The following is a 16,040-nucleotide window of genomic DNA, read 5'->3' as shown; positions in this document are numbered from 1 at the left end:
CATTTAGGGTTTGATTTGTATAACCGACATCCTATAAGGGTGTGAGTTACACATTTACACCCCTTTTCACTTTTAAGGGTGTAAATTATTTGACATTGTATATTAACCCTTTCCGGACATCCACACGCTATAGAACAGTATACGCACGAGCAGCCACGGGATCTCGAAGGCGGCGCAATGAACAAGGATGAGTGCTCACGGACTCGTACACTAAAGCGCGAGACGGCTGTATGGAGAGACAAATTCGAGAATGTAAAGAATACAGGCGTAAAACGGCACAGGAAGCAAACGGCAAGAACACTGAAAAATATTTATTCGGCATGTCATTCTTTCTTCATCAACTTTTATTACTTAATGAAAAATATTGAGTCCACTATGAATAAGTTTTCGTCTGTTTTGTCAGAAGTTATGTGGGTAAAATTGTAACCAACTGCAAACACAGAGCACTGAAAATGGCCTGCAGGTAACACCGACAATACTTTTATGGACAAAGTATGGCCTGATTTGCCGCGCTGCCCGTGTGCTTTTAAATATATGCATACATATTTGGCCACAGGTGCTGGACGCGTTGGAGAAAGTGTACGGGCAGGTGGACCGGCGTCACGACTCCACGGCACGTGCGCTAGCCGCCGAGCTGATCTTCTCCAGCTCCAGCCTGCGGCACATCGAGCGCACGCTGGAGCTGCTTCCCAGGGTCGAGGCTCCAGAGCTGGCCACCTTCATCGCCAGCAAGCTGTTCGAACTGGTCGATCGCACGGACCGTGCCAGGTATTGATGTCTTCGCTCACGTTAGTGTGCCACAGCATGCGCGTGTGTGTAGACCACCTTGAGCTCAAACTGGTATTTCTGTGCGGCACATGTACTTGTAACGCGGAGTACCGGAAGTTGATAGTTGTCACAATGTGCTGGAAATGCAGGGCTTTCAAGTTGGCGACATATTCATGCGGTCTACCACTCAGCACGTGGGGCACGCATGGTACGAAGAGAGCGATTCCGTGCGCGTATATGCAGTAAAATCCCCATTAACTTGAAGTTGTAAAAACCTGGGAAATTTCGAGATAAGCGGAGTTTCGAGATAAGCGAAATGCAAAAATATAAGCACTAGCTCTGGCCGTGCATAAACCACACGCACGGATGTTTTTTCAAAATAGCGCTAGTAATATTTTCGGTCAATATCGCGTGCATCAGCACCGGAGGCGTCCGCGTATATACCGGTAGTGACTTTACTGGTATACTGTATCAATGCAGCGTGCTTGCCGCAGAGTGAAACCCCGCCGTGGTAGCTTAGCGGCTATGGCGTTGCGCTGCTAAGCACGAAGTCACGGGATCAATTAAATCCCGGTCGCGGCGGCCGCATTTCGGTTGGGACGAAACGCAAAAACGCCCATGTGCTGTGCATTGGGCGCATGTGGTGAATTAAACCGCGAGTCCCCCACGATGGCGTGGCTCATAGTCATATCGTGGTTTTGGCACGTAAAACCCCAGAATTAAATAAAAAAAATAAATCGGCACAGAGTCAAGACGATTGACGCTAACGATATATTTGAAGCCAGTCATCCAAGCATAACCATTTTCAGACATCCCAAAAGCTGACGCTGCCACTTTCTGCATCGTATTGAATTCCATGCAATTTAACTTCGAAAATCGAAACTGCGGAAGAGCGCAATTGTCACCTCTTTAACAGGTGCCCACAAGTGACGCGGAATTTACGCCTCCCCGTCACGCGGCATGAAGCGAGCGTGCCTATCAAGCCGCGATCTCGCTTAAACGCAGAGGGCTTGCATGCTGGCTTATTTTGGACGCAGCGCGAAGGCTGAACGCGCCTGCTCCAAAGTGCCGATCAGCTTGCCCAAGGTCACAATTAATAAGCTGCGACCACATTGATGCATCGCTGGCAGCGTCCTGAATGAGAGGGACGAAAAATCTCGCCGCTACCGCGTGAGGCCTCAACAAAGTGCGCGCGAACGGTGAAAGAAATAGGGGGAAAGATCACGCAGCTCGGCGCGGCGTCTGCCTCGACTTACGAACTGCCGCGTTGCCTTTTGCCTGGTATTTTAGGACTCGAAATTTCGAGATATCCGGAGTCCTGCACAAAAGCGTTTCGCGATAAGAGGTGAAAAATCACTAGGGTGGAAAACACGGCCCGAATGAAATTTCGACTCAACCGATATTTCGAGGGACTGGAGCTCGAGTTATTGAGGGTTGACTGAGTATTATAGTAAGCGCGTCGCCTCCCCCATTTATGCTCACTTTAAATTGATAACTGAGCCTAGAATCAATCTAGCTTTATTTTTTAACGATGCTCTAGAATTCATGCTTCACTCCGTTCCGCAGTCAATGCGTGAAGGCGGCGCTGGAGAAAATGAGAGGGCGCTGTTACTCCACACACCTACCCCACAAGTGTGCCTATTCGCACTAAAGATTTAATTTGTCTCATCTTGAACGCTTGCCATCTAAAGTACAAGTAAATGACAGTTACAAGATGTACTGTACCAGTCAGACACCAGCACGGAAGATGACCGACCGGCGCCTAAACGATGCGGCCGAGGATATTCCACGACGTGACCCGTCCTCAGGGTGATTCCAGCGCTTCTGCATGCCGTATAGTGGGCCGTGTTTCAGCACTGCGCCATGTTTTTTTCTCCAGTACGCCTATTAGTTCAGGTAACACGGGAGTGCAGAGAGAAAATCAGACTGCATAACAGTGATGCGGTGCCGTCTGCATGGGCCGTCGAGATTAAGGCTAATCATCGTTGACGAGCCCGGTGGTCTATACTGTTGAACGGGATGTCCGTGAAGTTCTGCTTTACCCAACAAAAGCCAGGTGTCATACTTGGCACCAAGTCCACTCAAACCGTCGCTCTCTTTGTTCGGCGAACATTGTGCTGCCAGCCATTACAAAAAAATGTTGTTGGAAATCCATTTATTTATCATCGATATTTCATTGTACCATCAACAGAAAAATTGTGGAAATTCCATGGGTATTTCATGGAGGATTTGTTGAAAAGTCATGGAAAAGTAGCCACCGTGAATCCATTGTATATCCATTGGAGAATTATTGTGTTGTTTTTCCATGTGGTCTTCATTGTATTTTCATTGCGTTGGTTTTTCATGGGATCTTCATTGCACCGTTTTTCCATTGGGTTCTTACTGTGTTGCGCTGTGTCTTCAGAAAGTTGTCATTGCATTTAGTCCTCAATGCAATGACTTCATGTCAGATAATGCTTACTGAGGCTGAATATGAGGTGCAGCCAACAGTAACAAGTAAGAAGGCAGATGAAAAGGCATGGTCTTACTTCATTTTATTTATCGCGAAAGAAGCAAGGATAGGCTGTTCTTGATGTATAGAACACTGGCTCCCGGAAGCTGAGCAGGTGTATCCTGAAAAACATACAAGTAAATGAGACAATATGCAGCTTTAGCAAATTAAATTAGAATTCAGTAATGCTTCACTTCCCCATGGAAGCATTATTGTCTCAGTAAACATGCAGCTGCGAGTCAGCGCTAGGGCGTATCCTTAGCTGTTTGATTCGTAATCGTTGCGCGCCGTCTGTTCACAAAGAGTTATCGCTATCTGGATTTGTTTACCTACACGTTAGCCTAAAAGCGAAGATTCTGCTTCTATTTGTATTCCTATCTGCCTTCTGGACCGCTCAGTAGGTTTTATTTCATTTTCTTTGTGTTGTTTAAGACTCCAAGTAGCACGAGGGCTATGAGAAGCAAGCGAAGAGCACCGGATTTTGACCACCTTGGGTTTTTTTCACTTGCGCTCAAAGCTCTATACACAATTATTTTTTTTAATTCGGCCTTCATTACAATGTAGCAGTCGAGGCTCAGATGGTTTAAAGTAGGAGATGGAAAGCTTTGCTGGTTGAAACAAATTTGTGGCTTGAAAATGACTTGAAACGCACTTCTCACTTGTTCTCTCGGCGTCGCCACTTCCCGCTGTAATTTCGAAGCCATGGATCAATTCCAACTAGCCCAACTTCTCATTCGCTTGCAATACATTTCTAGTGCAACGGTCTCCTTAAAACGTTCCAATTTTATTCCCACTAACACAGTCAGTTTCACTATCGATCGTCTTCTCTGTTCAGAAGGTACTCCCGCCTGCGTCGTCACTTCGCGCTGCGATTTCCCAGCCATGGACTAAAGCAGCTATTTTATGCGCAGGTCATTTGCCGGCAAGGTGCTCAACAATAGTACCTTTGGAAATTATTACAACCTGGCCCATTCTGGTTCATCTGCCACGTTCACCAAATACCTGGCCAGTAAGTCTCGGGTCGCCCCACAATTGCACCGTGCTTCCGCGTCCGATATTCGTGAGTTCAAAACAGTGGCGACGCCTTTTTATTTTCTCGTAGAAGGCGAAGACCTGAACTCCACCTATGCAGTCAACATGGAGCTCATACCTGGTGGACTGCTCAAGGAGAGCTCCTTGGACTTCAATCTCGAGACTGCCGATGAAACCCTCAACTTAATTTCGGTAAGCAGCGCACTTTAACTGGACATTAAATAATATCTTTACTATAGTCTTTCTATTGTTCTTTTCAAAGCCGTTAGGACATGGAACGTGAAGATGGGTGAACATGCAGATACAGCTATGCTGAGATATCAGCACCCCTCATCAGACCGTGAAAACACTAAATTGAATTCGGGCAGAACTGGCCCGGCGCTGTCCTTTGTTCTTCGTGACTTTTTGTCGGTCTTTGTGGTGGCAAAGTCTGCCAATCAGCAGCGCCCCTGTCCATACCCGCAACCCTTCATTATATTTTTGCCTCTACAACGATTCATTTCTCTTGCGCGATGGAACTGTTGCGACAGCGCAAAGTCGATGCGCTTTTTCTTATGGAATTATGGGGTTTTACGTTTCAAGGCAACTCGCGGGCTATGAAGAACGTCGTAGTGGAGGTTTCCGGATTAATTTCTGCCATCGGGAATTTCTTAACGAGCACCCAAAGCACGGTACACGAGAATTTTTTCGTTCCATCCAAATCGGACTTTCTTTTCACATGCTTCTCGTGCCTGACGCTGAGGATAAGGGCAGTATATTCTTTCTTGGACTACAAAACGTTTATGGGGTAACTTTCTGTGCCGCCTAAAGTAGTCGCGCTGCGACGCGGCATTATTTAGAGGCCTCTAGACGTCAGCCGGAAGACGCCGTAGCATGCTAGCATATTCTGAGCAAGGTTACTATACTGCAGTGTTATACAAGTCAGCACAAGCGCTGGGTTCAAAAGGCGACGACTACAGGCAGCACAATTCCTTCAATTCGAAACATGGCGTTACAATCGCACTAAACGTGGATATATCTTAATTCAATTGTTATTTATTGTGATCTTTGCATCGGTATTGCGTCGCGAAAATTTGCGTTTCATAACTGCGCTAGCAAAGGAAAGACCGCGTTGTGAAAATATTTGGACACTGAATAGTAACTGAATTGACACGCACAACTGCGCGGCTCATTCCGGTGCTGCTAAATGTTGACCGTGCCGAAGTGGTGCTTTGATCTCACACTTAATACTCCGCACGTAGCATAATTAATTAAACATCCTAGTTTTTATTTGCTGTTGAATTCATATACTTTTTATGTCTACCATCACCGCAAACCTCACCCCAATTAAGTTCTCAAAGACAAGCTAAGGGTTTGGCAAATATCTCCCCATAAAAACGGCAAGAATACCACGTGACATGTGAATAAAAGTTACAGGTGTTGCACGGAAATATATTTGTCTGTCCTGGCTCGAAGGGACGCATGGGCCCTTATGCTCTCCAGGCGTTGGGAGGAAGTGTCTGGTATGAAGGATCATTAATTGAGAAGTTTTTGTGCTTGCGCGTCGCGTCTCCGAGTCCCTCAGTGAAGTGACGTGCGAAATGTGTATGCTATGCGCACACAGACTCGAAGTGGAAGTGTTTGCGCATGGCTCGTGCTCTTCTTGCAGGTGGGCCTGTTCGCTGGCGGCCTGGACAGTGTAGCTGGCGGAGGCGATGAGTCCGGTGGCTCGGAGGAGGAAGAGGCCATGGCCGGCATGCGGCTCAGCTTGCTCGGTTACGAGCTGCGGCCGTACGTCTTCTTCGTGGGCACCTCGGAGCTCATGAGCCACGTGTGGTCCGGAACTGGCAGCGAGCCCACGCCGGCGCTACAGGTACTTCTTCGGATGAACCGCTCAGGGGCTGGCTGTTTCACATATGGAGTCGTGTTCGTCGCAAAGGGCGCTTCAGCGAGGAGCTGGTGACGTTAAAAAGCAAATGCTAATTTGGCCGTGAGAAATATGTTATCGGCCACATAAGTTATCGTCACCACATACGTGCAACCTTGGTCAAAAGTACGCGGGCAAACGTGTGCGTTCAGCTATAGCTGCCACAGAGTAGCACATTGGGTAGCGCAGCTACGAACCTTTCGGCCGTGAGAGTAACGCTGGTGCCGCAAAGGGCCGATGTGAATTTGCTGGAAGATTCGCCGGTCGTGCATGAAGTAGAACGAATTCCTTGACGAATTATCTACGTCACGAACGTGCGTCAGTGCATCGTAGTTGAAACTGGTTAATCCATCCAGCTTGCTGATGTTTGTCGCGTACCGTTCTCGGCCTTGAGATGCTGCTATATTCTACGGGGTCAGTATCATTTTGCGTTTTGCTGTATTCTGGAGGAAAAGAATTAGCGAAGTGTTCCACGTATGCGACCCACGTGAGCTGCGCGCTCGCTCCGCTGAAAGCCGAAACTAGCCGGCCGTGCTGAACACCGCTACCGTTTTTCGGCCAAGCCGTCACGACGCCGTCGCGTGTGCTGCGCTGCTCCGACGAAAGGCGAACCGCGATGAGAAAGCTTCGAGGTATGTGGCCGCGGGCAGCGGAGTGGTTGAACGCGCGGTCAAAGTCACGTTATTGTTGGCTCCGTTCACGCACGAACCGCGACCAACAATTTCCACCGACAGGAAGGCGAAAGTATGCGCACCTCGAGGCTGAAATTTTGTTTTCCAGAGTGGTAAACGCGTCTCGGCGCTTTCTCAAGCTGGTCCGCAGCACGCGACAGAAATCGCTAATCAGAAAACCAGTTGGACGTTAACCAATCGTTTTACCGTTAGCAGTCCTTGAAGTATACTATAGCTGCAGCACGGTAACAATGAAATTGCGAACTTGCATATTATACTATGGACTCGACTAAATTTCCTCTAATAGTCTGAATCAAGAATGAGGCTGACAGATGAAGTAGCACACTGTTTGTATAAAGGTTATAAACAGGGATAATGTGCCTCAGAAGGCTGGCCAACGTTTCGATAGGAGGGCTTATCTTCGTTTGATGAAGATAGGTCCTCCTATTGAAACGTTGGCCAGCCTTTCTGCGGCACCTTACCCTTGTATAGTCAGGTTGCATAGAAGGAAAGAATGCATGCCCTTGACTAATAAAGGAAAAAAATTAAAGAATGACGTACTAACGCTTTGGAACCATTACCGATGGCTTGTTTACAATGAAGAGGGCAATAGTCAATGTGGCTCTTTGCCCTGCTCATTGCAAGAAAAAACATCGGAAGAGTTCCAAAATGCCAACGTTAATCCGTTTCCAGCGGCAGCATTGCTTGCGTTTGTACGTTTCTCCAGTTTCGTAAAAAAAAAACTTTTCGAAGCAGTTTCAAGCGCACTAGAGAGAGAGATGTGAAACAAGGTATAAGCTGACTGACAATTGCGACCATGTTGCAGGGCAACCTCCTTATGATGGACCATCACCAGTTCGTGGCCCTGCTCAACGGCCTTGTCTTGGAACTGAAGCTTCAGGGAGTCATTTCTTTGGACATGACTGGCTCCATACAAATATCCCTGTGGAACAGGAACTCCCACTCTGTGGTTAAGACCAGGTGCGCCCAATCATCTTGATGCGCTTCGCGAATGATTTGCATGCTTATTTTTTTTCTATGGAATATACGCGCATTTCTGCTACGTAGCTGTTACAAGAAGAAAAAAAAAGTGCCTTGTTCTCTTTTGTTTGTTTCTAAGATAAGGGTATTTATCCGGAGGTTTCTTTTCATATTCAACGATGTGAGGATCGTTGCACAGTCTCACAGGGGAAAAGCGTTCCTTAAATATTGAGCAAGTTTAGCCTGGCTATGCCTTTGGTTCGTATTGTGCCCTATATTACGTTGAAAATCTGAGAGGAAACTGTAGACGAAAAGGAACTATGAGAAAACTGTGTCAAATCTTCCGCCTTGTTTTTTTTTTCTGTCTCACGATAATGACGTCATTGGCGACGTCCACCCAACGCTACCCAGATGTCACTTGGGAAGGTCGCAACAACAAAGTCATGATAGTTGACTAACAGCAGGTGGATTATCGGAGGGGTGCTGGCAAGCGATCAGCGATGCTTGTATACTATAGCGTTCCCTATATTGTTATGTGGTAGTGACGGTGAAGAAAGAAGCAGTACGGTGGAATACAAAGCTAGCTTTTATTGGGCGAACCTGTGCCCACAAAACAGGCTACACTTATAGCACAACGATAGCGGCGAACACGGTCGGCGATCGTCGGAAATCTGATCAGCGGGTCAAGCGCGTCGGCTTTTATAGAGCAGTCGTCGAATGTTCCAGACTAATCGTTCGGACCCGCGTGCCTTCCACAATGTTCTACACCATTCGGGTTACGCGATGGAATCAGATAACACAAGGTTCGGCGACAACAGACAGCCGGGTAGAAGCATCGATAACTTTCCAGAAACGTCGGATACATGCAGGCGCGTCCCTCGCTGTGCGATTACATTTGTTAAGCGGCGAAACGTGGTCGCCCGATAAAGATAAGTACACGTGTCAATATCCGTCGCTGCGTGCTTTGTCACGAAAGGATTGACTCATTTGAGTTGCGTCACGGCTCTGAGTTTCCAGGCTTTGTTTTCTCTGAGAAGCGTTGATCGAGACTTCAACGAAACACGCGGAACATGGGTAGGAGTTTTTCACCACATTGACGTCAATGTCAAGTTTGTTACCACCACTTTCGCATAGGTGATTAGTCAATCTGTTTTTCCAAGCGCATCGTGTAATTACATGCCTGAATTTAAAACGTGAGTCCTATTTGTGTTACTGTTTGTGCTACAAATAAGACGCAGGGTTTATTGCAACGTTTAAAACCACTTCAGCGTCCTTTAATTACGTCAGTTATGAAACTCGACATGAGTGTAATACTTCAGAAACAGGTACTGTGATTGCCAAAAAGTTTGTTGCATGAAGTGTCGCGTCACATCTGGAAGACACAAAAGAGCATAATGATTCGAAGTCTGAAAATTTTATGTTTTTCTGGTGCCCATATTATGATGTTACACGTCAGCTGACTCAGAAAAATTTAGGGCAGGAGGCGACCGGATCATGACGTAATGTCTCGTAGCTGGTATGTTTAAAGTGTTCCCTTAAACAGAGTGGCCCACGTAACTTTAGCCAAACCTTAAAAATATGCTAATGCCACGTAGCTGAACAGAACCGAGGAAAGGTTGTTTACCGTCACTTGAAGATATTCAGATTATATTTTTTCATCTCGCCTAATTAGATAATTAGTCTTCATGAATTAATAAACTTCTCAGATATTGTAATTAGATGAAGTGTCAATGTGAAAATTGTAGAGCGCCATGAAAAACTCCCGATACAGCTTTTTGTTGCTCAATACGTGCTACATAAAAGTGTTCTTCCGAGCGTGAAAGAAGCCTGGGAATACACGCTAAGTGTCTCGATCGGCCAGTCGCGAGGAAATTTTGCGTGCATTTGAGGGCTTTTTTCACGCTCGGAAAAAACAATTTTGTGTAAGACATATTGAGCAATAGAAAACTGCATCGGGAGTTTTTCATGTCGCTCTACAATTTTCTCATTGGCACTTTTAATCTAAATATAATATTTGAGAAGTTGATTCATTCATTAAGACTAATTATCTAATTAGGCGGGATGAAAAAAAAATAATCTGAGTATCTCCAAGTGACGGCAAACAACATTACTTTGGTTCTGTCCAGCTACGTGGCATTCGCATATTTTTTAACTCTCTCTAAAGTTAGCTGGGACACCGTGTATACAGAAACACGGCAGAAAAGTCGAGTTCCGCTGTTCTGTTGATTTCACTTCAATTGAACATGCAGGATTATTCGAATTATTCGAACTACTAAGGAATGATCTTGAAACTTCAGCATGCAGCACATTTATTAACTGTAAACGTCTCGTTATGATGGTCCCTGCGAAAGCCCCGGTATATATAGACGATCGTGCAAGACAGACGTGCACTGAGAAGTTCGGTCGGCATCGCCTGCGTGCACGAAGAACTTTTCTGTTCGACCAGCCGACGTTTGAACTCTAGCTGCGGTCGGTCACGTCTCCTGGACCTCTTTATCGTCACAGCTGCAGTCGCCCCGAAAGCCTCATCGTGGCTTGGCTTTCATCGGTCTCCTACGCATTGCGTCGTGTACTCGCGCGCGTTTTCTGCAACAGGCTTGATTTCGTCAATAGACAAAATTAATGTGGCTTTAATGTCGGTGATGCCGCACGGTACTGTGAAACGACACATTCTGAAAAAGCATCTGACTGACGGCTGCTTGTTAGCACTTCCACACATACTTGAGCGCTACCCGCCGTGGATGAGACACGCTACCCTCCCCGCTGCAGAGTCCCTCTCCCGTTGCCTATACCAACGCCCGCAAGCGGTATTCCGGCCACTATCGGAGGCGAGGTCACACTTCCTTCTCTTCAGTAACGACCCCCGCGACGCGACTACTTTCTTGCTGCGCGACACATTTTCAGCGGCAGTTTTGAACGATCCGCGTTGAATACCCGATTGTTCCCGCAGCTGCTGGCTATTTGTCACTGCGACATGCGCTTGACGCGGTAGACCATGCGTGCAACATCGTCTTGCTGACAAAGTGAGTCGCTCCTCCATGAAGAAGGTCACGCGAGTTTTCTTTTACATTTTCAGCAGTTTTCGCGGTGTGCGTCGAATTCCCCAAAGCCTGTGAGGGGCCCGTTAAACTAGTAGTTAAACACCACATTTCACTCATTGAATTTTTCCTGGCTTCACTGCAGCGGCGCGGCCGTCATCCAGGCGTCGGCATCGCTCAACAGCGACGCAGCCTCCAGCCACGTTCAGCTGAACGTGGCCGGGGACACGCACCTCGAGTTCGTCACCGACCTCGACTTCTACGAGAAGCCCTACAAGATGTGCATCCAGATGACGCAACCAGGCGTCGTCCTTAGGTGCGTGCACAGCCTGTCGTCGCCGTGACCGAGTACCGAATCTGAACCGGCCGAAAATGCAATATTTTCACGAGCTCAGCATTGATCGAACTTAGCGGACCTAGTAGCTGGCCAACTGTACCTGTGAGAAAAGAAACTGTAGGGTTCGGACGATCGTGCGCCCAATTTCCAGTTCCTTGTATAGGTTCTGCTCGGCTTCCCGGCGATTATCTGTTATTCTAACAAACAAGAGAAAGAAATATGGGGGAAAATAAGAAGGAAAATGAAAAAAAAAGCAGATACCTCGCGACGCACTCCCCGTTTACATGTAGGCCATTATTCCGCTGCAATGACAAGTGAATGGAACGCTAAATTATAGTCTATTGGATTGAATTGCCGGAGAAAAAAAGAAGCACGAATTAGAATAATTTACAGTAGAGCAAGCTCGGTACAAGCTACACAACTCGCCGAGGAGCTATGTTTGCTGCGTGGTATACCTTCGTTCAAACAAGGAGCAGTTCTCGTTCTTCAGTAACTGAATTTTCTCCTCGCTGCTATACACGGCAGGGCTGCGAAGATCGAATCATGCCGGGTTAATCTGTTTCATATTTCTTCTCGTATTACCATAATTGAACAAATTTTGGACAGAATACGTTGTTATAAACAAGTTAAAGTTAATTTGCGTGTATCCTTGAGCACATTTGGCGTCTGTTTGCTGTTTTTATTTTACTTACTTATTTACTTGTATTTTTTCACTGCTTAATCGCCTGCAGCGTCGTGGGTTTCAAAATAGCGAAGAATTTTTTTGTCACTTTTCACGGTGCTATAGGGAAAGTATAATTCTTAGTGGTCATCGCTCCACTGCGCAGAAGTCTGACTGGTTCACGTGGCAGGAAGCCAGTCAGTACACGCTTCAATATCAACGGCCGCTCAGGACCGATGGCTGTGTTTGTGTTGCGTTTTGTCTATTACGCTTCATGACTTAAGCACGATCGAAACACGTAGCAGTGCTAAGAGCGCATAGTGGGAAACAGAGGCATTAAATTTATCCCTAGTTTTGCGTGCCGAGAGTACTTCCCCTTTGGTGGCCGAGTACAAAAAGTGATCACGCAGGATTTGTAGCCAGAATTACGTAACCATATTTGATCTGCCAGGCTCAGGAGCATTTATTAGTGATTATTACCGCGCGAACGCGCTCGTGCCACTGTTCCCGCGCTCGTCGTCGTCATTAATTAATTACAGCCAAACTATTAAGGGCTAGTTCCCCCAGGATTGTGTCCGTGGGTAGACATAAAACTACGTGGGCCGATCCCGAAGATAGTGCAATGCCGGGACGACCCGCGGTGGAGGTGCAGTCCGCCATTAAGAGGCCTATACATTCACAGCTTCACTGGTCTTCCTTCTTCACAGAGTGGAAGGGCACTGAGTTTTCTTTTTTTCGAATTTAGTTGCTATACTTGCAAACTTGCCTGACAACCGATCTTCTTTCAATCTTGAAAGTCATACTTGCCGATAAACGGACACACAGAGAGATAGAAACATTGACGACGGTATATCATTCAAACACTGGCATAAACACTGACAGAAGCGCTTAAGAAAATAGACATAAACAGACAGATTAGTCACAAACTGACGAAGACAATGTGGTCGTCAATGCTTATACCTTTGTGTGTCCATTTAGCTGCAAATATATCTTTCAGCAAGTACCAAATAGGCCAAGAGGCAGTTTTTGCAATATGGTTGTATTTTCTGGAGCCACATTTAGACGTCAAGTTATTTCGTTTCCACGCAAAGCCAAGGAGCATCGAATTTTCTGCATGGGGAATTCAGCTTTCTTATCGCAAAACACTGTTCCCTGCTTTGTCCTTCAATTGTTTATTTATTTTTTTTCAGGCACAACATTCGGAAATACGAGAGCGTGACGGGTCGCAAGCATCTTGTGCGCAGGCTCAAGAGGAGATCTCAAAATATAAGCGGGAAGTCGTATGCATTTCACAATAAGAACAGCGAGTATTGCTCTGTCATGCTCGCCGATGTATGAATGTCGCTTAGGCACTACATGCTTATGAAATTGTCATCTAAAAAAATTAATAAAAGTTGTTTTCACATGTCTCCGCCTGGTGTGCATGATTGCATAGTTCTTGCTGCACCGGTCAAGTGTGTATATGTTTTCAAAACAAATAATAGTAATGTCCCTCTGCCATTATATCGATTACATTGTCGCTGCAAACAGGCGGTGGCGAGGAAGATGGCAAAAAAATGTGAAAAAATAAAGCTATGTCAATTTAAATCTTAGCTAAAATGTGCTCAATTTCAGTGCTTTTATGTTTCAACCTTTCATTTTTTATTCCAAGACGCGTAGTAGTTACAACGTATACCGTGAGATATACGTTAATTTTCACCCTGATATTTGTTTCGAATAAAAGTAAAGCAAAAATAATTGCTCGGGAAGTATTTGAGAGCACTGGGAGTGACAGATATTTGAAATGTACAAAGTATGCGCCTTGCTCCTAGCTCGCAACTTCTGCAATTTTGACCACACAAATTAGGTGCACTTCGTATTAGAAGCACACAATCATCAAAACTAAACGCACTACTGAGCATGTAGCGATGTTTGGCAAATCGTTAAGGCAGCGTATAGACATCGGATCGGAAAATTATGCAGCCCTATATAGCAGTTTCAGTGTCTTCAGTGCTGCTGGGATTTAAAAATTATGTTGCCGAGTCAACCAAAGTGCAAAGCTTGTTTTGTTTGATGAAGCGCTAGGAGCACTGGAGGATTTAGTTTCGACGATACCTCCTGCCGAAGCTTCATTTTTTAGACTCCCCTGTGTACCAAATATTGTAAAATCTGACCAATAGAAGTGCCGTCGTCATTTCATGCGGCGCAATGGTGTTATTAGTGGAAGAATTCCAATGGTAGTGTATCGCAACGCGCCGAAAACTGTCGATCAAATTGATCGATTTCTTTCCTGTCCGGTTAAGCTGTCGCTGCAACGTGTCTAAGAATATGCTGGTTTAGTGATGGCAATGGATTCCTTGTGTTCAAAGCAACGTTTCTCGACCGGCAGTGCCGAGACATAATTACTTTGCATCACTTGACATATTGCAGTTGTGAATGAATTTCCAATCTAATTGTGTCTTCGATAGCCGAGCCGGCAATGCGCCTGTATGGCCTGCGTGCTTTGTAATCTCGAAACGTCTCGGCCTCGATCGGTGGAACAAGCTAGTCCTATTCCCCCTCCTTCTACGTCCCGGGTGAAACAACACGCATTCTCGGTTATGAACTAAATTACTAGTAAGATCGCAAAATGGATAGTGAGCTTCAAGAGCACTTAAAGAGGAGCGCTACGCCACGTGGTGACCTTGAGGAAACGGCATGAGTGCCCGAGCCCTATTGTCTGCATCTGCTTGGCTGTGGTTTGGCCGGACAAGCTTGCTCGGTTGCAGCGGCAATCTGCAGAGCCCACCGCGACAAATCCCGGCGTACACGTGTCGAATGCCGCATGTGCACCCGAGGATCGGGTGTCATATATAGCCATGTCAGTCCCTCACATCTGGTGCAGTTCGCACTCGGCAGGGGCTTGCGCATCAGTCCCCGGACGAAACGCGCAGTATAGGAACCGGCTTTGCTTTCACCCGTAGCCGCCAGCACACACGCACGGCGTGCTCATTGGCAAGCACGAACAAACGCCCCAAGTCGCGCAGGTGATGCCGCCACCTATATGCCTGACAGTGCCAGGACTAAAACCGCACAGTTTGACCCAGTGGAAAGAGCAGCGTCATGCGTCAGATCTTTCCTGCACTGAGGTCCTTATGAATGCCTCGAGCGTGTTGATGGCAAACATGTACACACCAGCCGCTCACAACGCACTGCAAGTCTTGGTCGTTTCAGAGCCTGTAGAAAGCGCGATTGCTGCTCCGCCTCCACCGTTGAATGAAGAGAGCGAGGCGCCCAATTTCTTTGTGTTTGCCCGTACACTTGACAGCGCGGAAAAGCGATGACTCCATGTAACGCGCTTTATCAATTCGACCATGGTCCCATGGCCTCGTGGATATATATGCTTTGAGCACTCTGCGTTATTTCCCATTATGTACGATTTACATTCTTCTTTATATCGCCTTTTCTCGTCCCCAAGTGCAGGATAGCAAATCGGACCCATCTCTGGTCAACCTCCCTGCCTTCTCTCTATATATGTATACGTATATACACGGATGACGACACCTAAAGTAGAAATACAGAAGCTGGACAGTACATACATACAAGGAATGTCTTAGTAGTGCAGTGCGAAACGGTTATATTAATTATCATATGTAAGTCCTAGCTAGATGTAGAAGAATATCGGTGATTGAAAGCCATGTTGTTGAGTCCTACCCTCCCATTCCTTTAATTTCGGTGGATGCGATGATTTTCCTAGGCATCTTTTTTTTAATGTTATAAAATGACCGCCAACATTCTTGCGCGCATTTCTATTCTCTGATGCCATGTACGTAGTACTTTTTTCTGTCAAGGATGCTATAAATATCCATAGAGTTCCAGGCAAGAGAGCCTTGGTTATGCAGTCCGTGTGAAAATAAATGTCTGGGACATTTATTCCTACGGCATAATATCACGCCCACAATGCCTAACATTTTGAAAAGTGAAGGCAAGAAAAATAAAAGGACGATTAATAAACAGAACAGTTACATTTCAAGACAACATTAAGGTTTATAGTTCTGTGAAACTGTATTACTATTTCTATTACCATCCCAATCACGTGTACTTGCCACCTTTGCGTGCGTTAGTTCAGAACGACATGCTACAGAAGGCTCACTTGGTTTTCTTGGCATATCCGGTACATACGTGGTGGCACTTTGT

The 16,040-nt window shown here is 46.2% G+C and overlaps 1 protein-coding gene across 2 annotated transcripts in view; it reads left to right on the top strand.

Annotated features, from left to right (window-relative positions):
• The window catches only part of Mtp (microsomal triacylglycerol transfer protein), a 50,527-nt gene extending 37,234 nt beyond the window's left edge, over positions 1 to 13,293 (top strand). For both annotated transcript variants that reach the window (XM_075697716.1, XM_075697722.1), the window contains 7 exons: positions 557 to 768; positions 4,171 to 4,268; positions 4,362 to 4,483; positions 5,940 to 6,143; positions 7,695 to 7,849; positions 11,033 to 11,203; positions 13,076 to 13,293. In XM_075697716.1, coding sequence (XP_075553831.1) covers positions 557 to 768; positions 4,171 to 4,268; positions 4,362 to 4,483; positions 5,940 to 6,143; positions 7,695 to 7,849; positions 11,033 to 11,203; positions 13,076 to 13,223 — 1,110 coding nt within the window. In that variant the 3' untranslated portion in view covers positions 13,224 to 13,293. The remainder of the gene's footprint in view (positions 1 to 556; positions 769 to 4,170; positions 4,269 to 4,361; positions 4,484 to 5,939; positions 6,144 to 7,694; positions 7,850 to 11,032; positions 11,204 to 13,075) is intronic.
• Positions 13,294 to 16,040: the final 2,747 nt, after the last annotated feature.

This window comes from Dermacentor variabilis, chromosome 1, assembly GCF_050947875.1.
Source record: "Dermacentor variabilis isolate Ectoservices chromosome 1, ASM5094787v1, whole genome shotgun sequence".
NCBI lineage: Eukaryota > Metazoa > Arthropoda > Arachnida > Ixodida > Ixodidae > Dermacentor > Dermacentor variabilis.
The sequence above is the reverse complement of the archived record's forward strand: the minus strand, read 5'-3'. Positions and strand labels throughout refer to the sequence as shown.